The sequence below is a fragment of the Oncorhynchus mykiss genome, chromosome 4 (assembly GCF_013265735.2).
Source record: "Oncorhynchus mykiss isolate Arlee chromosome 4, USDA_OmykA_1.1, whole genome shotgun sequence".
Classification (NCBI taxonomy): Eukaryota; Metazoa; Chordata; class Actinopteri; order Salmoniformes; family Salmonidae; genus Oncorhynchus; species Oncorhynchus mykiss.
In genome coordinates, this window is record NC_048568.1 from 14,768,603 (window position 1) to 14,795,000 (window position 26,398).

The following is a 26,398-nucleotide window of genomic DNA, read 5'->3' on the forward strand; positions in this document are numbered from 1 at the left end:
GCGATAGTATAGTAGACTATTCCTCTAGTTGAGGCTACTTGAGAAAAAACTCACTTGATTATTTCTATTCAAAAACATATTGGAGACCTGCACATGTTGGGTCAAACTACAAAAGGGTGACACATTTGTTAATTTGAGTAGTATATAACACATGAAATGTTGCAACTGATCTCCCCCATTTTTTTTTTTTTTTTTACTGATCATGAGTATGCAAGTGCAGAAACTGCCCTTTAAGTCTCCCGTGTGGCGCAGCGGTCTAAGGCACTACATCTCAGTGCTCGAGGCGTCACTACAGACCCTGGTTCCATCCTGGGCTATATCACAACCGGCCGTGGTTGGGAATCCCATAGGGCGGCGCACAATTGGCCCAGTGTCGTCCGGGTAAGGGGAGTGTTTGGTCGTCATTGTAAAATAAGAATTTGTTCTTAACAGACTTGCCTAGTAAAATAAAGGTTCAATAAAAACTCTCACGCAAAATGCGGAATGTAGTTTCACGAACCTTTTACTTCTATGTTGATAACTCAAACTGACGTTTTTGTAAACTACCTTCCCCAGAAAGCCTTGCGTGCCAATTAGAAACGTCAACGAGCCAGTGAACATTAAACGGAGTAGACCAAAATCCCAAACAAGGAAATGGTGGGGGAATAAAACGACAAGATTATTTAATTAATGCATGTAATAATTAATATTTTATATTATTGTAATTTAAGAAATATTTATGGGTTAAAATGGATTACGACTTCAAAACAAAGCTCGCGGCCGAACGAGAGAAGGTAGAAGATCTGTTCGAATATGAAGGTTGCAAAGTGGGTCGAGGCACATACGGGCACGTTTATAAAGCTAAGCGCAAAGACGGGTAAGATTCTGAACGTTATTGTTTACTCAAACTGATTGCAGAATGCCGTATGAAGACTATATCTCTCTGCACGTTGGGCAGAGACTACATTTGAACCTCCCTGAGCTCTGCCAGTGTCTGTTTTTGTTTTCATGTACGCACTCACTCGCAACGGTCCTCCCCCAAAACAACACAGTGATGATGTTTATTATTTGACACCCTGGTCATGGTAACCCAGACTACTTTCAACATTAGTTATTTATATAAGCCTAATTTCGCCAGTAGAATCGTGTAAGCTATGATCTTGGTCAATGTGGCTAAGTTTTTGCTGCTTAAAATAATCATCATATTATTGCCAAGATCTCTCAAGAGCACTGACACAGTCGAACTCGAACTTGATGCTGGAATGCAAATAAAACAAGTGTCACAGCAATGATTAGATTATACATTTTTGGCAAATACTTTATTATTATGGTTTTCTAATATGGATAAAATACTCATATCACACAATTAATCATTTTGTAAGTGTTTGCTGTTGCTGTTCCTTATTGACCATTTACTTTGCAAAGGCGCCAACATTTCTGTGGGATCATTTTAAAATACGTTGAAATTGTTTTTTTCCTGCACAAGCAAGTGATTGCTGTCTTTGATTCTCATTTGGGAACCAATCTCAAGATATGCCTGGAGCATAGACTTCTCTCCAGATTGGAGGGAAAGTGGAAATGTAGGCTATGCTATTTTGGTTTTGAGGGGGAGTAGATCACTATATAACACTATCATTAGCCTATACTGGACCATTAGGCCTATTAGCCCAATCAGATATGCATATAGGACATAGGAACTCATCTGCACTGATCAATCAATACTGGAGGTAATCCAGTATATCACCTCCAGTATTGATTGATCAATGTGATGAGATCCTATATGTCTATCTGATTTATTTTCAGCAAACTTAACATGTGTAAATATTTGTATGAACATAAGATTCAACAACTGAGACATAAACTGAACAAGTTCCACAGACATGTGACTAACAGAAATGGAGTAATGTGTCCCTGAACAAAGGAGGGGTCAAAAACAAAAGTAACAGTCGGGTGTGGCCACCAGCTGCATTAAGTACCGCAGTGCATCTCCTCCTCATGGACTGCACCAGATTTGCCAGTTCTTCTGTGAGATGTCACCAAGCTCTTCCACCAAGGCACCTGCAAGTTCCCGGACATTTCTGGGAGGAATGGCCCTAGCCCTCACTCTCCGATCCTACAGGTCCCAGACGTGCTCAATGGGACTGAGCTCTTCACTGGCCATGGCAGAACACTGACATTCCTGTCTTACAGGAAATCACGCACAGAACGAGCAGTATGGCTGGTGGCATTGTCATGTCAGGATGAACCTGCAGGAAGGGTACAACATGAGGATGTCTTCCCTGTAATGCAGTTTTGAGATTACCTGCAATGACAACAAGCTCAGTCCGATGATGCTGTGACACACTGCCCCAGACCATAACGGACCCCGCTCCAGAGTACAGGCCTCGGTGTATCGCTCATTCCTTTAACGATAAACGTGAATCCAACCATCACCCCCTGGTGAGACAAAACCGCGATTCGTCAGTAATGAGCACTTTTTGCCAGTCCTGTCTGGTCCAGCGACGGTGGGTTTGTGACCATGGGCGACATTGTTGCCGGTGATGTCTGGTGAGGACCTGCCTTACAACAGGCCTACAAGCCCTCAGTCCAGCCTCTCTCAGCCTTTTGCAGACAGTCTGAGCACTGATGGAGGGATTGTGCGTTCCTGGTGTAACTCGGGCAGTTGTTGTTGTTGCCATCCTGTACCTGTCCCGCAGGTGTGATGTTCGAATGTACCGATCCTGTGCAGGTGTTGTTACACGTGGTCTGCCACTGCAAGGACGATCAGCTGTCTGTCCTGTCTCCCTGTAGCGCTGTCTTAGGTGTCTCACAGTACGGACATTTCAATGTATTGCCCTGGCGACATCTGCAGTCCTCATGCCTCCTTGCAGCATGCCTAAGACACGTTCACTCAGATGAGCAGGGACCCTGGTCATCTTTATTTTGGTGTTTTTCAGAGTCAGTAGAAAGTTCTCTTTAGTGTCCTAAGTTTTCATAACTGTGACCTTAATTGCCTACAGTCTGTAAGCTGTTCGTGTCTTAACAACCGATCCACAGGTGCATGTTCATTAATTGTTTATGGTTAATTGAACAAACATGGGAAACAGTGCTTGTTCACAATGAAGATCTGTGAAGTTATTTGGATTTTTACAAATTATCTTTGAAAGACAGGGTCCTGAAAAAGGGACATTTCTTTTTTTGCTTTGTTTATTTTCACGGAATGTGGACGATGCAAGTATGGGTGAGGGAGCGTAAAAAGGGCGGGACCAAAGTTGGGGAAAGCTGAACTTTATGCAAATACTCTGCGATATTGCAACGCTATTGACCAATTGAAGCTCACTACTGGATTGGCTGTTGATACTTTTACTACCTAGCCTGCTTGCTAGCACCCACATGAGGGCGAAGTTCGCGTGGCTACCTGAATTATCATGTTATGTGGAAATTCACTGTAACCGAATTCGGTTGCATGCTGGTGTTCCATTCCTCTCATTTCCTGCGAATCCCCCCCCCCCCCCCCCCCCCCCCCTCTGCTTTTTCTTTCTTACAAGTAGTGTCATCTGTCATTCAAGTAGCCTGAGAAAAACAGCTGATGTTTTTTGTGTATTCATTTATGTCATTTGTAGGCTTACTAATATTGATAGATAATGGGACTTTTCTATTTAGTTAATCAATAAACTGAGACAGTGTTGTTGTTGCCGATTTTTCAGTGACGCATGCTTTCAGGGGTGGTGCAGTAGGCCTGGCTGACGCAACTTACGTGATTCACAGCGATGGAGAGCTGTGACACACTGATGTCAGAAGGATTTCGAGTTATGTGTTAGCCAGACTTATAGGCCTAGCCCAGGGGAGAACGACTGGCCCCTCGCATTGAGGATTTCAAGTTGAAGGCTGACGGTGGTACTGCAGGCATTGTTTCCAGAAAACAGGATCCGCCATTATAATCAATGTGGAAATGGCAATCTTCGTGGTTAATATTTGTGGATCCATTACTTTTTTTAAAATCTGTATCTTTTAATTCTGTATCTAATGATTGACAGATATCCAGCATTATTAATCCTGAGTTTAAACTATGTCTTAGTCTTGGATTATTCAATATTTGGAGATCTAAATATGCTGATAAAAAGTACTTCACTTGGCGTAACAAGGACATGTCCAGACAGTCAAGAATTTAATTCTGGTTGATTTAATTCATTAGATAACACTGTAGTCAAGGTATCCATTGAACCATACATTCTTACTGATCTTAAAGTTATATTCTTATCTTTACATTTTTATGTCTCTGACGTTAATAAACTGAGTCGGAGTTATTGGAAACTCAATAGTAGACTGTTGGAAGATGATCATTTCAAGATGGATGCCAAAAATATTATACAAGAAAATTGGAGGAAAGCCCAACTATTTAAGTCTTATGGGAAATATTGGGAATTAATGAAGTATGAAATAAGACAGTCATGAAGAGAGGTAAAGAAATAGCTGAACTTAAAAAATTGAGGGAAGAGAAACTTGATAAGGAAATACTTTCTCTAATCTCTATAGAGGACCTTGATGAAGAAGGAAAGGTTTTTTTCTTTAGAAATTGACCATATATCTAACCATCTCTTTCTTGATTTTACAAATGCACCTTTTGCTCGCTCTTCATATATATATATATATATATATATATATATATATATATATGAAGAGCGAGCAAAAGGTGCATTTGTAAAATCAAGAAAGAGATGGTTAGAGGAAGGTGAAAAAACCCCACAAAATATATACAATTTAGAGAGAAATTCTGAATTTACCTCAATTCATAAGCTTAATATAGATGGCAAAGAAAATTAAAACTCCAAAGATGTTCCAAAATATGTTTCACAATTCTATGGTAATTTTTATACCAGTAATGTCTGTCCTACTGGTGACATATCTGCCTTTCTAGACTCAGTCAAAAACTATGCAAAATGAATAGATGAAGACTTCCAAAAGTCTTGATGAATTTATTTATATTAATGAAATAAACAAATGTATCAGCAAGTTAAAAGAGAACAAATCTCCAGGGAATGGTGGCTTTTATTAGTTCATTCTATAAATATTTTCATGAGGATATTGTTGAATTTATTTATATTTAATGTTTTAAGGAGGCAATTGATTTAGGGGTCCTGCCTGTTTCTATGACACAAGGCCTCATTTCTGTAATGCCTAAACCAAACAAAGTTCCAATGATGTTTGAAAATTGGAGACCAATCACATTAACGAACATTGATGGAAAGCTACTTGCATCCATCTTTGCAGAAAGACTTAAAGGTATTGACCAAATCATTTATGATACCCAGTCTGTTTTTTTGAAGAGCTGACATATATATGTAATAATATTCAACTAGTTTTGGAATTGATAGACTACAATGAGCACATTATGGAATATAGCTTTGATACAGTTTAACATAATTTTTTATTTTTGAAACTCTTTGATTTTTGGATTTTGGTCAATATTTTCAAGGTGTACAATAATTAAGACACTTTACAATAATAGTAACGGCTCTGTTAAATTATCCATGGAACTTCACAGAGATTCGACATTAGACACGGAATTAAACAAGGATGCCCAATTTCTCCTTTCTTATTTGTATAGGTCACACAAGTTATGGCACTTCATATCAATAAGGATTGTTTTAGGAGTACTCAGATACAAGATAAAGAGAGAAGGTTCACAATTGGCTGACAACACCAATATTTTTTTTGAAAGATCATAATGAAGTCAGGAAAGCTGTTGAGGGTATTAATGCCTTCTCACATGTATCTGGTTTATCTCTGAATATTAGGAAATGTGAATTATTTGTGTTGAAAAGATGTGACTTAAACTCCGTATGTAACGATGTGATCACATGTCTTGGTATTACAGTTAGCAAAGATCAGAAAGAAAGGGCCAACTTAAATTTCTCTCCTATTGTAGAAACATTTGGAAAGAGATTTAACTCCTGGTTATTAAGAGATCTTTCTTTATCTGGATGTGTACTTTTGTCCAAATCTGAAGGTCTGTCCAGATTAGTTTATACCTCCCTTGCCTTGGATGTTCCTCTGTCAGTAACTAAAATGGTTGATACTAAATTATTTAACTTCACACGGAGGAATAAACCTAATTACTTAAGAAAAGCTGTAACATGAACCACCCAAAGTGAGGGAGGGTTGAATGCTCTGGATTTTAAAACCTCTATTACAGTCTTTAAGATCAAATGGATACAAAACTATTTAAGAAATAAGGATTGCATTTGGAATATAATCCCTAATTTAATATTTCAACAGATTTGTGGTCTAGAATTCTTACTCAAATGCAACTTTGATGTGGATAAAGATCCCTATTAAGCGTGCTAACTTTTATAAACAAGTACTTCTAACTTGGAACCTCATGTACAAACCATTTTCCCCACATAGATATACAATCTGGAATAATAAAGACTTAAAATACAAAAACAAGTCGTTTTTTTCCAGAACTGGTTTGACAACAGCGTTATCTGGGTTAAACAATTATTGGATGATGATGGACAACTATATGATTATCCAGAATTCATGAGAACACACAATGTTACATTTTCTCCTGAGGAGTTTCAAATAGTTGTTTGAGCTGTCCCTAAAGGTGCTATTCTTCTTTTGGGAGAATATAACAATACTCCAAGTGCCACTTTTGAGGATTTTGTAGCCTCAATACTGCTAAAAGGAATTAACTCTAAATGTAATAACATGTATATAAGAACTCCGTCAAGATGTTACTATTGCATCTGCTAGAATATACTGGAATGCAGCCCAAGGACAAGTGAACTGGAACAAAGTCTCGTTGTCATCTGGTAAATATTGTAAATCTAATAAGGTCTAAGAAGTATCATACAAACTCATTCATAGAATCTACCCTGTAAAGACCTTTTATCACACACAGATTGGGAGTGTTCTTATGTCAGAAGATTGTATTCTAAAAGAAGCAACTACTAATGTTAATTTGAAAGACTCTCTTGTTTTATTTTGATCCAAATGATATGGACTCTGATTTAACTTTCATTGTTCTTTCTTTATTTTTCATACAGATTCTATATCCATAAAATGAAGTGGGCGGAGAACAAACCCCTCTTCACGTTGTTTTAAGATGGAATTGAAATATTATTTTGAAAATTATCAGTAAGTGTAAAAACAAAAAAGCAATACTTACATTTTCCATTTGTATAAAAGTTTTATAGTATCTCAAATGTACCCCTGTCTGTTAGGTATATATACTCTTGTTTGGCCTGCCACACACACACACACTATACAATAGAAAAAAGAAAACATTTTATCCCCTTTTCTCCCCAATTTCGTTGTATCCAATTGTTACTAGTTACTATCTTGTCTCATCGCTACAACTCCTGTATGGGCTCGGGAGAGACAAAGGTCGAAAGCCATGCGTCCTCCGAAACACAACCAAGCCGCACTGCTTCTTAACACAGCGCGCATCCAACCCGGAAGCCAGCCGCACCAATGTGTCGGAGGAAACACTGTGCACCTGGCGACCTGGTTAGCATGCTCTGCGCCCGGTCCGCCACAGGAGTCGCTAGTGTGCAATGAGACAAGGATATCCCTACCGGCCAAACCCTCCCTAACCTGGACGACGCTAAGCCAATTGTGCGTCGCCCCATGGACCTCCCGGTCACGGCCGGCTGCAACAGAGCCTGGGCTCGATACAATACATTTATTAAACATAAGAATGAGTGTGAATTTTTGTCACAACCTGGCTCGTGGGAAGTGACGAAGAGCTCTTATAGGACCAGTGCACAAATAATAATAATAATAATTTTGCTCTTTATTTAACCATCTCACATATAAAACCTAATTTGTTAATCGAAAATTGTAAATAACTCACCACAGGTTAATGAGAAGGGTGTGCTTGAAAGGATGCACATAACGCTGCAATGTTGGGTTGTATTGGAGAAAGTCTCAGTCTTAAATCATTTTCCACACACAATCTGTGCCTGTATTTAGTTTTCATGCTAGTGATGGCCGAGAAACCACTCTCACATAGGTACGTGGTTGCAAAGGGCATCAGTGTCTTAACAGCGTGATTTGCCAAGGCAGGATACTCTGAGCGCAGCCCAATCCAGAAATCTGGCAGTGGCTTCCGATTTTAAATTCAATTTTCACAGAACCGCTTGTTGCAATTTCAGTGAGGCCCTCTTGTTCAGGAAGTGGACTGGAGGCAGGGCATGAAAGGGATAACGAATGCAGTTGTTTGTGTCATCCGTTTCAGTTAAGTACCTGCGGAATTGCGCACCCAACTCACTCAGGTGCTTCGCTATATCACATTTGACATTGTCCATAAGCTTGAGTTCATTTGCATACAATAATGAAAAGTCCTGTGTGTTGTTCTTGTTAATGCAGACAGAGAAGAGCTCCAACTTCTTAATCATAGCCTCAATTTTGTCCCTCACATTGAATATAGTTGCGGAGAGTCCCTGTAATCCTAGATTCAGATCATTCAGGTGAGAAAAAACATCACCCAGATAGTCCAGACATGTGAGAAACTCATCATCATGTTATCGGTCAGACAAGTGAAAAATGATGGTCTCTCAATTCAAAAACACGTGTCAATACCTACATGGTCGCTGCCCATATCATTGAATAGTGCCGAAAATGCACGAGAGTTCAGGGACCTTGCTTTAACAAAGTTAACCATTTTCACTGTAGTGTCCAAAACGTCTTTCAAGCTGTCAGGCATTCCCTTGGCAGCCAGAGCCTCTCGGTGGATGCTGCAGTGTACCCAAGTGGCGTCGGGAGCAACTGCTTGCACGCGCGTTACCACTCCACTTTGTCTCCCTGTCATGGCTTTTGCGCCATCAATAAAGAAACCAACAAAAGCAGCAGCTACGTTTGGCTACATACAGACCGTTAGTGGAATTCCCCCGAGAGAGTAACGGTTAATGTTTTTGGATGTTAATTATTTGACATTGTGTTGTTATTTTGCTGAACACTAGGTGGTTTAATTTTATTTTTGGCAGTGAAACGAGGCTACTCAGGCAAGAAAAAAATCTCACCCAAATGTATAGCCCCGGTGGAAAATATAAATGGACTGTTTGAAAATGTGAAAAAAAAACATGTATATATTTGGCGTATCCCTGACAGCATTGCACATACCCCAGTTTGGGAATATCTAGTTTACAGTATACTAAAATGAACTAATAGTATATAGTGGACTCCGGAGTGGCACAGCGGTCTAAGGCACAGTCCCTGGTTCAAATCCAGGCTGCATCACATCCGGCTGTGATTGGGCGGCGCACAATTGGTCCAGCGTGGTCTTGGTTTGGCCAGGTTAGGCCGTCATTTGTAAATAAGAATTTGTTCTTAACTGACTTGCCTAGTTAAATAAAATAAAAATATGTAGTATATACTCATTAAGTATGTAGTATACAGTATGGGTATTTGAACAGAGAAGAGGGATTGTCTCTATCCGCATATATGTGCATTTAGGAACATGAATCAGGATTGTGGCCAGATGAGTGTAGTGGCCATGTAGGCTTTTGTGGGGGTCAAAAGGTAGCCTGTGGACTGTGTGTGAGGCTTCAGCATGCTTCAGTTCGGCTGGCGGCTAGCGAACCAAACGAGCGTGCTCGCATACTCAAAAGACCTTTGCTTGAAAAAACAGAAAAAAAGTGTCAATAGTACTGTTTTCCCTATTTGAGATGCTGTAGCCAGTTCACTTCCTCAAAATAGTCAGAAGTAATTTAAGATAACTCAAGAAATCTGTCATTAATTTAGATGTTTTTGCCGAGGAGATCTTAGGTGGCGCCATTTTACACCTACAGTAACTAAGATGTTTGGTGCTGTATTTCTCAATGAAAAAATGTGCATGAAAACGAGTCGTCTCTCGTTGAATGACAACAAAGACTTTATTGAAGAAAGCCTGCAGTTGGCCAATCACGATCGAAGGGGCGGTAGAATTAGTCTCCCGAACGTCGGCTAGCCTCGAGGAAAAACGTGTGTGGCCAACAGTCAAAAAAACCCTCACCGAAGTCCAAAACGAACAAAAACATCACAAAATGTCACCGTAATATATGCACAAAATCTGAACTGTTTCGGGAGGGAAGCATCCTTTATTTACCATTCGTATTATGTGGTGGAAAATAGCAAAATAAAAAGCACCCCACATCCTACAAACTCATGTTTTGTATTCTTTTTTTGCATTAGCATTTTCTATGACTAGACAGTCCACTGTGTTGTTCATGATTACAGTGTTGTTTACTGTGCATCAGGCAAGTTGGGGATGTCATGTTTGATTAAAAAAAAACAAAAAAACACATCCACTCACTATGGATTTGTAGTACAACATTTGGTCTCTATTATCCAAGGTTTTTCGCCAAAACCATTTTCTGCAATCGAACACGTTTGAAATAGGCTCAATAATATTTTCTGAAAAGCCAATATTGGGTTAACAAATGTTCCCCTACTACGAGGATACGGCTTATCTCAGATAATCAATTGTCCCCTGTATCGTAGTGTGCTGTATGTGTGCATACCACAATATGTCTCACATTTCTTCATTGGCAGGCACATCTCATCAATGCCTTTTCCCACCACCAGCAAGTTTTTACAAGGGCATAGGAATACCCTCAGAATACAATGTCAAGAAAAAAATCCCTCCGATTTTTCCTGACGCTACATTTATTAAATAAAATCCTATTTGTCTTTGATCATTCTGATTCCGCACTGTGTGTGCTGTGAGTTCTGTATGTAGGCTATGATTGAAGCCAGAGCGTGTGTTTGCATTGGGGGTTGAAATGCAGGGTGGTTAGATAATGATGAGAGGCTTCACTCAACAACAACAGAGCACGCCCGTGGCGAGGGAATAGCTGTCTTCAGCAAGAGGATGTTGCTAATGGCAGGGATTCTACTGTTCCGCAAGAACACGTCTAGCAGTCCGTCTCCATCATTTCCATATCCCCTGTCCTTTCTGACTCTCGCTCATAAACACACAACCTTCAATACCCGATGCAGTATTTTATTCATCTATCTATGCTCAAGAACAAGGGATTTGTCCCTGTGTTACATTGCCAAAGAAATAAAGCTGGTTTGTGATGTCCTGTTTTTTTTGTGGTTATTTGTCTGTTTCTCTGCAGGAACGATGAGAAGGAGTATGCACTGAAGCAAATTGAAGGAACTGGAATATCGATGTCTGCTTGCAGGGAAATTGCTGTAAGTTAATATATTGCTTAAGGGCGCTGTATAGTCCTTTCTCCTACAATGTTGTTTTCCCTTCTCCTGTGTTTTCTCCTACAATAAGATATTAAGTGTAGTCACTGCACCGTGCCATTTTCTTGACTTTAACCCTTTAGCTGGTGCTATATTAAAGAGTAAAAACCTAAGAACTGTTCTACTTTGTCTGTAGAGTGTATTCCTGTACTGATGTGCTTCTGGGATTGTAATAGCGCCAGAGTTGTGCAGTGTTCCTAATGGCATAAAGAATAGAGACATCACCATGTAAACATGATATATATATATACATATATATATATATATGCACATTTTATGGCTCCCACACGTCTACTGTATAGTGTTCAGGCCTCCAATGTGTTATAAACAATACAATATTTGCCTTTGGTGCAAAGAGAGAAACACACACAAACGAGTGCCCCTTGTGAAGAAGCTGGCGTCCACCCAGCTCCTCTTTTCTTACACTCAGCGGTCGCTTACATTTTTCACTTGCTCTGCAGGTTATTTCTAACCCAGTGCAAAGCAGAAGCAGTCCAAGAACACATGCTACACACAGGGGAGCTGTAGTCTCGTACCAACCGTCTTGATTTCCGTGAGCTTGTCGATTTTTAAGGCAACCCCCCCCCCCCATTGAGTGAAGTGCGGAAGAGACGTTTTTTAGTTGAACGCATTCAGTTTTACAACTGACTAGGTATCTTCCCTTCGCTTTCCCTACATTTTGTTTCGCTACACGGATGTGATGTGTCTGGGTAGCGAAGTAGAATGTAGGCTCGTGAGATCGGGATGGTTCGTACCAGGCTAGGGGAGCTGACTGGGAAATGTTATGTAAGTTCCACATACCAACCTCTCTAGGTATGTGATACATGATCCACACAATATCAGAATGTTGTATGATGGTTACACTACTTGTTGTGGTGACAAACCTACTGTGTATTCTACCCACAATACAGTCAAGTTTACTCAGTGGATGATGGTTGGCTGCAAACCGTGAGAGTAGAAAGGATGTGTGCGTTATTGTTTGGCTGGCTAATCTTAAAGAAAAAACTGTTCTTTGGGGCGGGGGTCTTGAACACATTGTTAGTATCAATAATCAGAGTCAAATCAAATATAACATTTTTGGAATAGAAGTTGTAATATGCATGGTATTTGCCTGATATGTACAATAGATAATGAATGTGTTGCATTTACAGATATAGTGGGTACTCACTGGGCACAGACGTCAATTCATCATCAGTTCCAGGTTGGTTCAACGTAATTTCATTGAAATGAAATGGAAACAATGTTGAATTAACCAGTGTGTGCCCAGTGGGTAGTGTAGTGTGTGTATACTAGAGCAGCTGCGTTGACTTGGGGTGTGTTTGAGTGGTTATGGGTTGCTGTGTGTGTGTGTGGTTATGGGTTGCATTTGTGATTGTCTGTAAGGGTTGGATGTGTGGCGAGTCAGTGTGAATAGTCTCTAAAATGCAGATAGTCTCTCGCGTGAAAATAGTCTCAAAGGTACAGGTCTGTGTAGGGAGACCAGCTAGGGTTAGCTGTTCAACAGTGTGATGGCCTGGCGGTAGAATTGAACAGAGGTACAGGCGTATTTTGGCTATAAGCCGCTGCCTCAGCTCTGACTGCAGTACTGCATAAAGGGACTGACTGAATGACTGGATACTCCATCTGGACCTGTCTACTCCTGCTCAGCCCAAACTCTCACTATCCAACACTCATCATTCCCATCCCAGGAGTGGGGACACCTATGGTATCCTCTCCAGGTGACCCTTAACACTTTAGCCCCACATAGTGTTAAACCCATAGAGATCCTGTTTAATTACAATAGGGGCTAGATCATAAAACCTCAGCGTTTTAGAATGGGGTGAAAATGGCAGCCATATTTGTCAGGAAAACATCCAAACCAGTCTAATTGAAATGAATGGCAGAAGAGGCACAATCCGGCTTTTACTTATGTAGGAACATAAAAGAGTAAGGCATGTGATATGAATGTAATGTTGCCAATTAATTTGTGAAATGAATGTAATCATTATTTAAACTGTCTGCCCAGCTAGCTAGCTAACAAACATACAGTGCAGATAAATTCATAAAATTCATTGTGTAAAATAATCTTATCACAGTACTGGCAAACTATGGTTGACCAACTCCCTGACCAAAATGGCTGACCTTTCATCATAAGAAGGTTCATGTCCATTCTAGTATTCTAATTCCTCATTCTATGGTTCACCCACTCTGCTTTCAGAAGTAGCTATACAGGGAAACGATCATAGAATTAGGAATTACAATAGTAATTAAATAGGTAATTGAATAGAATATCTATGATAATTATAACAGAACATGAAACTTTCATTAAAAAAAAGCTCAAATTCTACTATGGCAGCATTGCTTTGTTTTTTGAACCATCAGATGGAAATTCTGGCAAGGAATGTTACTAAAATTGTTCTGAATTAAAGTAAATATTGGTGTGTTTTGTTGGTGATCTGGCCCAGTATTGGGAATCTAGCTAGCGTGTTTAGCCTGTTCTGTTTGCATAGCACCCCTCTCCCAGTTTCTTTCCACAGTGTATCCTATCATCCTGGCCTATGACCGTGTGTAGCTGCACACTGTTAGTCGGTGTCAGGTTACTGCTCTGACTGTATTACTGCTCTGCTTCTCTCTCTCTCCTGGCGCCGTCCTCTAGTTTGTGCTACAGGAGACTGAATTGTCAGATGGCACAGAGTTCTGGCCAGTGTGCAATTTTTCCTTCGTGTGATCTCTGATGCTTATTCATTGTACTATAAACTGATGGATTAGTCAGCCCTGTGTCACCACTGGCTGGCTTGCCCTCATGACGACTATAACTTGTGATGCTGTTGAAATGCAAACATGTCCCTGGAAAATTGCCCATAGTTAGTTCAATTCATGAATTTCAATCTGTTACCTTTTCTTTTTGGTAGTGCTATGGGATTGACCCAGACCCTGTGGACACCCTCAGGAGGAAAGCTGCAGACCTGAGTTCAAATACAAGCCTGTTTGTCATTTAAAAACATATTTTCATTAAATACTTACTTTCTTTGTATTCATACCCCGAATCAACTGCTTCTATTGGAAGTAGGCCTATTTGAAAGTATTCCAAATACATGATTTCAAATACCAAACAGACCTGGGTTCAAATGCATGGGAGCATTTATTTGTATTTAAAAAAGCACTATGTTCAAATTAGCGCAATGAGAGTTAATCAGTTCTAAAATGTTAGTGCACGTTTTTCATTGTGATTAATCGCATGGTCTGTAAGTATTCAAAATACACTGAAAACATCTTGTACAAGTGGGAAATAGGACAAATAAAAGCACCCACCAAATTAGTATTATTATTATTAGATGAGCAGTCCAACAGTAGGCTCCCATCATCACATCACATAACACCCCGAGGGGCGCCTGCTGAAATTAAGAGCCACCAGAAATGGGGATTTTGCTCAAAGTCTCTCAGACCAACTTTGCTTCAACAGAACAATGGACTCGTTGTGTCACCACCACTGCAACCCCCCATTTTGTTGTGCAAACTGTGCTAGAGTTTAATGTTTGGTATGCCACACTCACAACTGACTGAGGGAGGTTTTGCTGCCATGTGTTATTGGTTTTGTGCATTCAAATGGCTTGAGGATCTTTTTTGCTTTTTCCATGTTGGTATGTCCCTTCAGAAGTTGTGGAAAAATCATTATGTGTAATACATTTTCAGAAGCGAATGTACAGTACTTTTTGAAATTGCGCAATCATTGGAATGAATTAATTAATTAATTCAAGCTTTTGCATAATGTAATGGGTAATGTTTCCTCATGAAACCAGATGACTGGATGTCCTTTGGGTGGTGGACCATTCTTGATACACATGGGAAACTGTTGAGCATGAAAGACCCAGCAGCGTTGCAGTTCTTGACACTCCCAAACCAGAGCGCCTGGCACCTACTACCATACCCCGTTCAAAGGCACTTAAATCTTTTGTCTTGCCAATTCACCTTCTGAATGGCACACATACACAATCCATGTCTCATTTGTCTGGAGGCTTAAATATCCTTCTTTCGCCTGTCTCCTCCCCTTAATCTACACTGATTTTGAAGTGGATTTAACAGGTGACATCAATAGGGGATCATAACATTCACCTGGTCAGTCTATGTCATGGAAAGAGCTAATGTTTTGTGCACTCAGTGTATGTTGATGTGTAGACCTATTAATTGTATTGAATTAAGCAAGGTCTTGTAACTCATCTGCGTCAAAGGATCCACATGTAACCACTGCACTGTGCACTGCCACTGAGCTGGTTGTTGAAACAGAGCTTAAAGCAGCTGGTTGCATAATGTACTATAGACCAGTCAGTGGGGATTCAAGTTGAACCTCTCTCACCCCTTAAACCCCTGTTACACAGGAGACTATCTTTAGATGATACTGGGTAAGTCCTCAGGATGTGAACTGACCTTTGGAGGCCTGTACTAAATAAAGGCCTCCGTGTGTGTGAGCCTTCCTAGAGAAAGAGTCCTGCTCGCTTTCACTCTGGTCAGTCAGTGGGTTTATCCATGTCTGTGGTTGATGGGGTTTCTCAATCACTTTTTCTCTGTCGACTTTTACTAGATACAGCGGTAGCATTGTATTAAACATATCTTTTCGATGTGTCATTCTCCGTTTTCTCTCAAACTCAGTCGGTGGTCAATAGACCTAGTGGTTTGGTGGTAGGCTTACTTCTCATAAGTGGGCTATTGCCGCTTATGGTGTGGCCTGAGGTCTGCCAGTACTTCTCATAAGTGGGCTATTGCCGCTTATGGTGTGGCCTGAGGTCTGCCAGTACTTCTCATAAGTGGACTATTGCTGCTTATGGTGTGGCCTGAGGTCTGCCAGTACTTCTCATAAGTGGGCTATTGCCGCTTATGGTGTGGCCTGAGGTCTGCCAGTACTTCTCATAAGTGGGCTATTGCCGCTTATGGTGTGGCCTGAGGTCTGCCAGTACTTCTCATAAGTGGGCTATTTCCGCTTATGGTGTGGCCTGAGGTCTGCCAGTACTTCTCATAAGTGGGCTATTGCCGCTTATGGTGTGGCCTGAGGTCTGCCAGTACTTCTCACTTGTTGTCCAAAGGCTTTTTCGGTCCATGACTCATGCAGAAAATCTGAGCAGTGTATTGGCACTGCAAACCCAATTAAAAACCCTGTTATTGTGCAATTCTGGCATCCATTTCACCCATTCTACTTCGAGAGTCTATTTCTAAACTAACAGGTGTGGGTCTGTTGTTGGTCCAATTTAGATTGACCCACCTCAAGGGTTGAAACATTGTTTGAAATGCAGCGTTTCCCCTGAAGCAAGTCCCATTTTTTTCTCTTTAGTTTTATATCAGAAAACGGCTTTTGTTTTAATACAATAAAAGGGGACCAGGGTAAATGTCCTTCAGACGAAACAATGACAACAGTGATTTGCACAATATGTACTTTGTTTCACGAAAACAAGAGGGAGGGCCAGAGGGAAATGAGGGAGTGAGTGAGTTTTTTTATGTTGTAAAAAAGTTTTTTAAAAGGCACTCTCAGGGGATCTTTCATCAGATAAGCCCACATTGGGAAGGGCGACACATTGGCTAAGCTACACATTACGTCTTAACACTACGCCACGCAAAACCACACCACAGGAAACATTGGCAATCAGGTTTACTAGGGGACAGGGATAATGGGTCCCTCGACACAAGACACCTGATACTGAATTTTCCTGTGAATCCTATGATCATGGATTCCCTCTGGGACCTGCTTTGGCTCGATCTCAGAGTAGTTCTGCTCTTCACTCCGTCAGCCAGACCCAGTCAGCTATTCTCTCCCACCATTCTAATCACTGTGCAAACATGACCATATTTTGGTTGTGTTTGCTTAGGGAGGGGGTTAACGGGCTCTCTCACTTGGTTTCCATGGATGAAATGAGAGTCAGTGACAGTGTGTCCATGCCGAGGAAGGTCTTTTTTTAGTACAGTAGCTCGATAGGGGAGACGGTTGTATGATTGGAATTTTGTTTCATATGAAGTTAAAAAAGGAAAATAGAGGTAGAAGCTAGCTTAATGATGATATAAAACCAATGGCCATTTTAAATTGAATTGATCTGTGCATCTGAGATGTGAGATGGGTTCTTCAGGGGAGTTATATTACGTACCTAAGAGAACCTGCGTGTGGGTATCCGTTCTGTTCAAGAATATGCTGCTAGTAGCTACGCTAATCTAAGAGAACCTGCGTGTGGGTATCCGTTCTGTTCAAGAATATGCTGCTAGTAGCTACGCTAATCTTCCCCAGAGCCACAGACAGACACCATGGTTACTCAATGACCCAGCAGAGTCAGCAGGTTCTGGGCGACATGGAATAACAAGAGCAAATGGCTGGCGGGGCGGCACGAGCAGAGAGAGCGGAATGCTTGCCTTGCCTTCACTTTGTTCAGTCTCAGGGGAAAAGCTTGGCGTAATGGTTCTCTGTCCCAAACACACAGCAGCATGCCTCCTGGATTTATCGACCCAGTGCACTGTAGCCGCGTGAGGGAAGCCAGCGAGTTAGTTAGTCCTCGGATACGTCCACAAATAGCACCCTATCCCTTATGTAGTGCGCTTCTTTTTATTAGGGCCCATATTGGCTCTGGTTAAAAATGAGAGCACTATATAGGATGTCATTTAAGACCCAACCCAACTCAAGGAAACGCTGTTTTCTTGTGGTTCCTCTCACTCTCTTATCCCCCTTTGCACCCAGTCACATTAGTGACTTGTTTTGACTCTTGATCATTGAGTGTAATACAAAACCCACATTGATCTAAACCCTTGTACAGTACCAGTCAAGTTTGGACACACCTACTCATTCCAAATAATGTATTGTGTCATTTCGGAGTCACCTTTGTTGAAAATGAGAATATAGTATTTTTATAAACACTTCTACATTTATGTGGATTAATAATATAATTTCAAGCATTCCACATGAAGCTGGTTGAGAGAATGCCAAGAGTGTGCAAAGCTATCATCAAGGCAAATGGTGGCTATTTGCAGAATGTGAAATATAAAATATATTTTGATTTGTTTAACACTTTTTGGGGGGTTACTACAGTAGGTGCTTCCTTGTGTGTTATTTCATAGTGTTGATGTCTTCACTATTATTCTACAATGTAGAAAATAGTAAAAATAATGAAAAAACCTTGAATGAGTAGGTATGTCTACACTTTTGACTAGTACTGTAAATGTGACAATGTATCATGTGCTAATGACTGCCTAAGCTTAAATGTCCCTAGAAATAAACTGAATTGTTAGCTATTTAACTGTCCAAATGATATGTGGTGTTATTTACAGTTTATAAGGGCCAGGGGTGGTTAGTGGCCTGAAAGCCAAAGACCTCGTGGATCCAGGTCTTATGTGCCCTCTTTTTAAAGGTGTATTGGCTGTCCTGGCCACAGAGGCTGTGCTAACGTTTGACCCAAATCTAGCCAGAGCTTTCCCTGTAAAAAAAAAAAAAAAGACACATTTTTCCCAGAACAGACCAAGGTCTTGTTCTTGCCACACATTCACTATGAGGGTTCTGGTGAGGCTACATTGTTTTAAATAAATTTTTCTTGTACTCAATTTGTATTTTCTTTCCTGTTATTGTTACTGATTTCGACAGATAAACAGGAAAGGTTTGAAGCAGGAAATGTGTACAATATTGGGATTTACAGCACGGTCACAAAAGATTGATGACACAAGACGTGTCTATTTTATGGATCGAGCAGATTGATAGTGCATAAATCGTGACCTTTTCATGTTAATTGCCACGCTATGTGTAGCAGAAAATCAGGGACACAAATCCGAACAAAGATGGCAACAACTCAGACCACGAGACATCTCGTGCCCTGACTGCCCCATGTACCTGAGCATGTTGAGGTACTACCTTAAAGGGATACTTCGGGATTTGGGCTATGAAGTGCCTTATCTACTTCACCAGGGTTCCGATTAACATGTGGATACCGTTTTTATGTCTCTGTGTCCAGTAAGGAAGGAAGTTAGAGGTAGTTATGTGGAAGTCTGTGTATCTGCTAGCTGCTAGCATTGCCCCATGTACCATGGGGTATGAAATTATTGATGAATATGAGCAATAGTTATAGAATAAATAATTCAAATACTGAGCTATATTGTATATTATTTATCCACATAAATAATATCCACATAATTTACTATTCATTTATATTGGGCACAAAATAATCTGAAACACAACCAAAATTATCAGCAAATGCATCCAACAAGTTTGTAAAGGTACAACCTTCATGTAGTCATTGCCTGCTAGGAATATGGAACCAAATACTAAACTTTTGACTACTATAATTATAAGAATCTTTAGGGGTGTCAATAATTTGGACCCCTACCTTTTTGAGAGAAAAAAAATGTATTACTTGCTGAACAAATATCTTTCTCTGAGCAATTCTATTAGTATAAAATAATACTATTACCTTATTTTTTTGGCATAAAATATAACTCACAATTTAAATTATTTTATTTTATACAGTCATTAAATATTGCTCATCTTTATCAAGGGTGTCAATAATTTCAGACCCCAATGTTGATATGACCTCATCTTGACCCAGTCAGACTTTTTCTATACTCCGCGCAGTAAAATGTCCCCTGGGATAGCTGCCATTTTCTTCCTGTGACCCGAAGAGAGAGAGAGTGGATTACGGGCATCTGATTACGGCAGTGAGGTTTCACTAAGGCGATGCCCCCTGTCAAGGAACATGAACATTGACAGAGGCTGTCCTCCTGGTTACAGCACGTTGTTGTTGCACTATCCTCGCTTTACTCTTGTTCTGTGTTCTCAAATTCACTTCAGATTGGAGTGATTCTACAAAGGTCCAATCCCCTGTGATGGACTCACTGCAATAAGCTTATTGAGTCTGTGTCAAAGGGGATTGAGTATTAACCTGAAATGTTAAAATGAAAAACCAGCACTGTTATCCTACTGTACTATATGCATATTCTGGAATTCCCCAGGATAAATACAATGTGTTGTTATACCAGATACTGTTTGCTCTTTATCATAACAAAATTAACTTTTAGACATTTCATAGTCAAGTGACTGCACAGGATCACTGTTTTATTAGTTTAGATGATTATAAACAGTGCATACTGTTGAACGCTGTACTATGAGAAACAGTGGAGGCTGCTGAGGAGAGGACGGCTGATAGTAATGGCTGGAATGGAGTCAATGGAATCGTATCAACCACCCAGAAACCATATATTTGATACCATTCCATTGACTCCATTACAGGTATTATTATGAGTCGTCCTCCCCTCAGCAGCCTCCACTGATGAGAAACCAGATGTGTGACGGTCATGGAATTTTGAATGACGATTATCGGCCAGCCAAATGAAGCGGTCACCATACACTATACAGTTGAAGTCGGAAGCTTACATACACTTAGGTTGGAGTCATTAAAACTTGTTTTTCAACCACTCCACAAATTTCTTGTTAACAAACTATAGTTTTGGCAAGTTGATTAGGAAATCTCCTTTGTGCTTGACACAAGTCATTTTTCTAACAATTGTTTACAGACAGATTATTTCACTTATAATTCACTGTATCACAATTCCAGTGGGTCAGAAGTTTACATACATTAAGTTGACTCTGCCTTTAAACAGCTTGGACAATTCCAGAAAATTATGTCATGGCTTTAGAAGCTTCTGATAGGCTAATTGACATAATTTGAGTCAATTGGAGGTGAACCTGTGGATGTATTTCAAGGCCTACCTTTAAACTCAGTGCCTCTTTGTAGACCTCCACAAGTCTGGTTCATCCTTGGGAGCAATTTCCAAATGCCTGAAGGTACCACGTTCATCTGTACAAACAATAGTACGCAAGTATAAACACCATGGGATCACGCAGCCATCATACCGCTCAGGAAGGAGATGCGTTCTGTCTCCTAGAGATTAACGTACTTTGGTGCGAAAAGTGAGAATCAATCCCAGAACAACAGCAAAGGACCCTGTGAAGATGCTGGAGGAAACGGGTACAAAAGTATCTATATCCACAGTAAAACAAGTCCTATATTGACATAACCTGAAAGGCAGCTCAGCAAGGAAGAAGCCACTGCTCCAAAACCGCCATAAAAACAAAATACAACTGCACATGGAGACAAAGATCGTACTTTTTGGAGAAATGGCCTCTGGTCTGATGAAACACAAATAGAACTGTTTGGCCATAATGACCATCGTTATGTTAGCAGGAAAAGGGGGGATGCTTGCAAGCCAAAGAACACCTTCCCAATAGTGCAGCACGGGGGTGGCAGCATCATGTTGTGGGAGTGCTTTGCTGCAGGAGGGACTGGTGCACTTTAAAATTATGTTGATATATTTAAGCAATATCTCAAGACATCGGTCAGGAAGTTAAAGCTTGGTCGCAAATGAATCTTCAAAATGGACAATGACCCCAAGCATACTTCCAAAGTTGTGGCAAAATGGCTTAGGGACAACAAAGTCAAGGTATTGGAGTGGCCATCAAAAAGTCCTGACCTCAATCCCATAGAAAATGTGTGGGCAGAACTGAAAAAACGTGTGCGAGCAAGGAGGTCTACAAACTGACTCAGTTCCACCAGCTCTGTCAGGAGGAATGGGCCAAAATTCACCCAACCTTATTGTGGGAAGCTTGTGGAAGGTTACCCAAAATGTTTGACCCAAGTTAAAGAATTTAAAGGCAATGCTACCAGATACTAATTGAGTGTATGTAAACTTCTGACCCACTGGGAATGTGATGAAAGAAATAAAGCTGAAGTAAATAATTCTCTCCACTATTATTCTGACATTTCACATTCTTGAAATAAAGTGGTGATCCTAACTGACCTAAGACAGGGAATTTGTACCAGGATTAAATGTCATGAATTGTTAACTGAATTTAAATGTATTTGGCTAAGGTGTATGTAAACTTCCGACTTCAACTGTATATTCAAAAGTATGTGGACACGCCTTCAAATGAGTGGATTCGGCTATTTCAGACACACCCGTTGTTGATCGGTGTATAAAATCAAGCATACAACCATGCAAGCTCCATAAACAAACATTGGCAGTAGAATGGCCTTACTAAAGTGCTCAGTGACATTCAACGTGGCACGGTCATAGGATGTCACCTTTCCAACAAGTCAGTTCGTCAAATGTCTGCCCTGCTAGTGCTGCCCCGGTCAACTGTAAGTGCTGTAATTAAGTGGAAATGTCTAGGAGCAAAAACGGCTCAGCCGGGAAGTGGTAGGCAACACAAGCTCACAGAACGGGACTGCAGAGTGCTGAAGTACATAGAGCGTAAATATTGTCTGTCTTCGGTTGCAACACTCACTACCAAGTTCCAAATTGCTTCTGGAAGCAACGTCAGCTCAAGAACTGTTCATCGGGAGCGTCATGAAATGGGTTAACATGGCCGAGCAGTCTCACTACTAACACCTACTAACACCTCGATCACACCGACAGCGTTGTTGCGTAAAATGGTACGCTGCATCCTTTGAATATGTACGCAACGAAAGTTTAACATTCACCTTCTGCTATCATTTCTGTCAAGCTGTCGACGCGACGCATACAGTTTGATCCATACGTTCAAGAATAACTTATGCACCACACAGAACACACTGCATTTGCCTCTACATCGCAATGCTGCATGGCAAACACAGCTTTTTATTGGAAAGGAATGTACTTCTGGTGTACCAAAATGCAATGACACTGTCGGTGTGAGCGAGGCGTAAGATCAACATGCGCAATGTGAAGCGTCGGCTGGAGTGGTGTAAGCTTGCTGCCGTTGGACTCTGGAGCAGTGGAAACATGTTCTCTGGAGTGATGAATCACGCTTCACCATCTGGCAGTCCGACAGACAAATCTGGTTTTGGCAGATGCCAGGAGAACGCTACTATGGTGCCAACTGTAAAGATTGGTGGAGGAGGAATAATGGACTGGGGTGGTTTTTCATGGTTCAGGCCAGGCCCCTTAGTTCCAGTGAAGGGAAATCTTAACGCTACAGCATACTATGACATTCTAGACGATTCTGTGCTTCCAACTTTGTGGCAACAGTTTGGCGAAGGCCCTTTCCTTTTTCAGCATGAAAATGCTTCCGTGCACAAAGCGAGGTCCATACAGAAATGGTTTGTCGAGATCGGTGTGGAAGACTGGAACTTGACTGGCCTGCACAAAGCCCTGACCTCAACCCTATCAAACATCTTTGGGATGAATTGGAATGCTGACTGCGAGCCAGGCCCAATTGCCCAACATCAGTGCCCGAACTCACTACGGCTCTTGTAGCTGAATGGTAGCGAGTCCCCTCAGCAATGTTCCAACATCGAGTGGAAAGCCATCCCAGAAGAGTGAAGGCTGTTACAGCAGAAAAGGGGGGCACCAACTCCATATTAATGCCTATGATTTTGGAATGAGATGTTTGAATAGCAGGTGTTAACATATTTTTTGGTAATGTGGTGTAATAACCTTCAAAATGCTGCCATAAAAATAGAACGAATAGAATGGTGGTCCCCCAGGAAGTAAAAGCAGGTAGTTTACCCATCAATATGTGCTGTGGTTTGTTGATTCAACCCAACTGACATTACATAAAATACATTCTATTGCATAAGCCACAGCAGTTAACATCATCTGAATGAACATAAACGCAGCAAAAAAAGAAACGTCCCTTTTTCAGGACCCTGTCTTTCAAAGATAATTTGTAAAAATACATATAACTTCACAGATCTTCATTGTAAATGGTTTAAACACTGTTTCCCGTGCTTTGTTCAATGAAACATAAATAAATAATGAACATGCACCTGTGGAACGGTCGTTAAGACGCTAAAAGCTTACAGACTGTAGGCAATTAAGGTCACAGTTATGAGAAGTTAGGACACTAAAGAGGCCTTTCTACTGACTCTGAAAAACACAAAAATAAAGATGCCCAGTGTCCCTGCTCATCTGTGTGAACGTGCCTTAGGCATGCTGCAAGGAGGTATGAGGACTGCAGATGTGGCCAGGGCAATACATTGCAATGTCTGTACTGTGAGATGCCTAAGACATCGCTACAGGGAGACAGGACAGACAGCTGATCGTCCTCGCAGTGGCAGACCACATGTAACAACACCTGCACAGGATCGGTACATCCGAAAATTACAACTGCAGGAGAGGTACAGGAAGGCAACAACAACTGCCCGAGTTACACCAGGAACGCACAATCCCTTCATCAGTGTTCAGACTGTCTGCAATAGGCTGAGAGAGGCTGGAATGAGGGCTTGTAGGCATGATGTAAGGCAAGTCCTCACCAGACATCACCGGCAACAATGTCGCCTATGGGCACAAATCCACCATCGCTGGACCAGACAGGGCTGGCAAAAAGTGCTCCTCACTGACGAGTCGGTCTTTTTTCTCACCAGGGGTGATGGTCGGATTCGCGTTTATCGTCGAAGGAATGAGCGTTGCACCGGAGCCTGTAATCTGGAGCGGGATCGATTTTGGAGGTGAAGGGTCCGTCATGGTCTGGGGCGGTGTGTCACAGCATCATCAGACTGAGCTTGTTGTCATTGCAGGCAATCTCAACGCTGTGCGTTACAGGGAAGACATCCTCCTCCCTCGTGTGGTACCCTTCCTGCAGGCTCATCCTGACGAGATCCTCCAGCATGACAATGCCACCACGCACAGGACTAGCAGTATGGCTGATTTCCTGCAAGACAGGAATGTCAGTGTTCTGCCATGGCCAGCGAATAGCCCGGATCTCAGTCCCATTGAGCACGTCTGGGACCTGTTGGATCGGAGGGTGAGGGCTAGGGCCATTGCCCCTAGAAATGTCCGGGAACTTGCAGGTGCCTTGGTGGAAGAGTGGGGTAACATCTCACAGCAAGAACTGGCAAATCTGGTGCAGTCCATGATGAGATGTACTGCAGTACTTAATGCAGCTGGTGGCCACACCAGATACTGACTGTCACTTTTGACCCCCCCCCCCCATTTGTTCAGGGACACATTATTCCATTTCTGTTATTCACATCTGTCGAACTTGTTCAGTTTATGTCTCAGTTGTTGAATCTTATGTTCAAACTATTGCATCCCAATACCAGACAGCAATTGAGATTGTACCCATGAGTTTACCAGTCAAATTTCCAGGGTTAGAGGGTCCAAGCACGTTCTATTCATTCTATGTGTGCTGCTGCTTGTTTCAGCAAGGAGCAACAATGTTTCATCAAGTAGTTAAGAGTCCATGTTACCGCAGAAACAGATTCAATGTCACGAATGTCTGCCCCGTCTTGAGTCAGCTGTTCATTGACAGAAGGTGGGTTATTTTATTTTCATTACGGTCTTCATCCATAACCGTCTGTTACGCGGTTATACAATAACTGTGCCAGACCTACAAACCAGCATTAGTCTTGTGTGGGTGGCTAGTCCTTGTGGCTCTGAGTCCAGTCAGCGTGGCCAGCGTCACAGAGCCGGGGTTCTGCCTGTAGTCTGCCTCTAAACCCAGGGCTCATTAGCACAATGCCATGTGATAACCCAGGGATTAGGCTGTGATTTAAACACAAACCTCAATAACCCTCTTCCTCATTTCCCCCATCCAAAAGCCAAATCAAACATGCTGCATACAATCACAGCATTATTCCCCCTGCTCTGTGTTCACTGTTCACCCCCCTCGTCACTTTTTTAAGCTTACTACTGTAGTACTAGCCCGCCTTGCGGGTAGAACCGAGGGGGAGACTGTGTGTGCTTTGGTGTGTGCATGATATAGCACAAGGTCAATGCGGAGAGCTACCCCCACCTGGCTGTAACCCTCTCTGTCCGTGTCGGGTGGACACTCTGAAATTATAGCCGTCCGTGCCCTTGCCCAAACATCAGACTGTTACCATGGTTACTCCATGGCTATCAGTCTGAATGATGTTGCTGGGGAAAATACTCAATAGGTCTCTACAAGCCAGAATGTTGAATGAAATGATGTTTGAGGTGACTTTACCGGTTGTCCGTGCGGTTGGTCATTTTAGCAGCAGCAGGAGGTAGAGAGGGTATCCACGGGAAAGTGTTGTTTACCTGACTTTTTGTGGCACTGGTATGGTCTGTCGCTTATATTTTCAATCTCTTGATTCATTGCACGTGATGCACAATATGTAAACAATAGCCAAATGTAACCGAATTTAGTTGACCGAAGCACGTTTCCTCGCAACAAGCTGGAAGTGTGCAACCAGAGGCTCAGCCATACTGTGCAAGTATTTGCACGTGCGAATTGCATCAGTATGGAAACTAAAAAGAGGTACAAACC

The 26,398-nt window shown here is 41.5% G+C and overlaps 1 protein-coding gene across 2 annotated transcripts in view; it reads left to right on the top strand.

The window, feature by feature from the left end:
- Positions 1-581: 581 nt before the first annotated feature.
- Positions 582-26,398, top strand: part of cdk19 (cyclin-dependent kinase 19) — a 62,839-nt gene continuing 37,022 nt past the window's right edge. Inside the window, exons 1-3 of one of the 2 annotated variants that reach the window (XM_036975691.1) lie at positions 732-856; positions 7,011-7,101; positions 11,067-11,142. In XM_036975691.1, the coding sequence (XP_036831586.1) occupies positions 7,070-7,101; positions 11,067-11,142 (108 nt within the window). In that variant the 5' untranslated portion in view covers positions 732-856; positions 7,011-7,069. Of the gene's footprint in view, positions 857-7,010; positions 7,102-11,066; positions 11,143-26,398 lie in introns of both variants that reach the window. The other variant, XM_021600289.2, reaches the window with a different exon arrangement.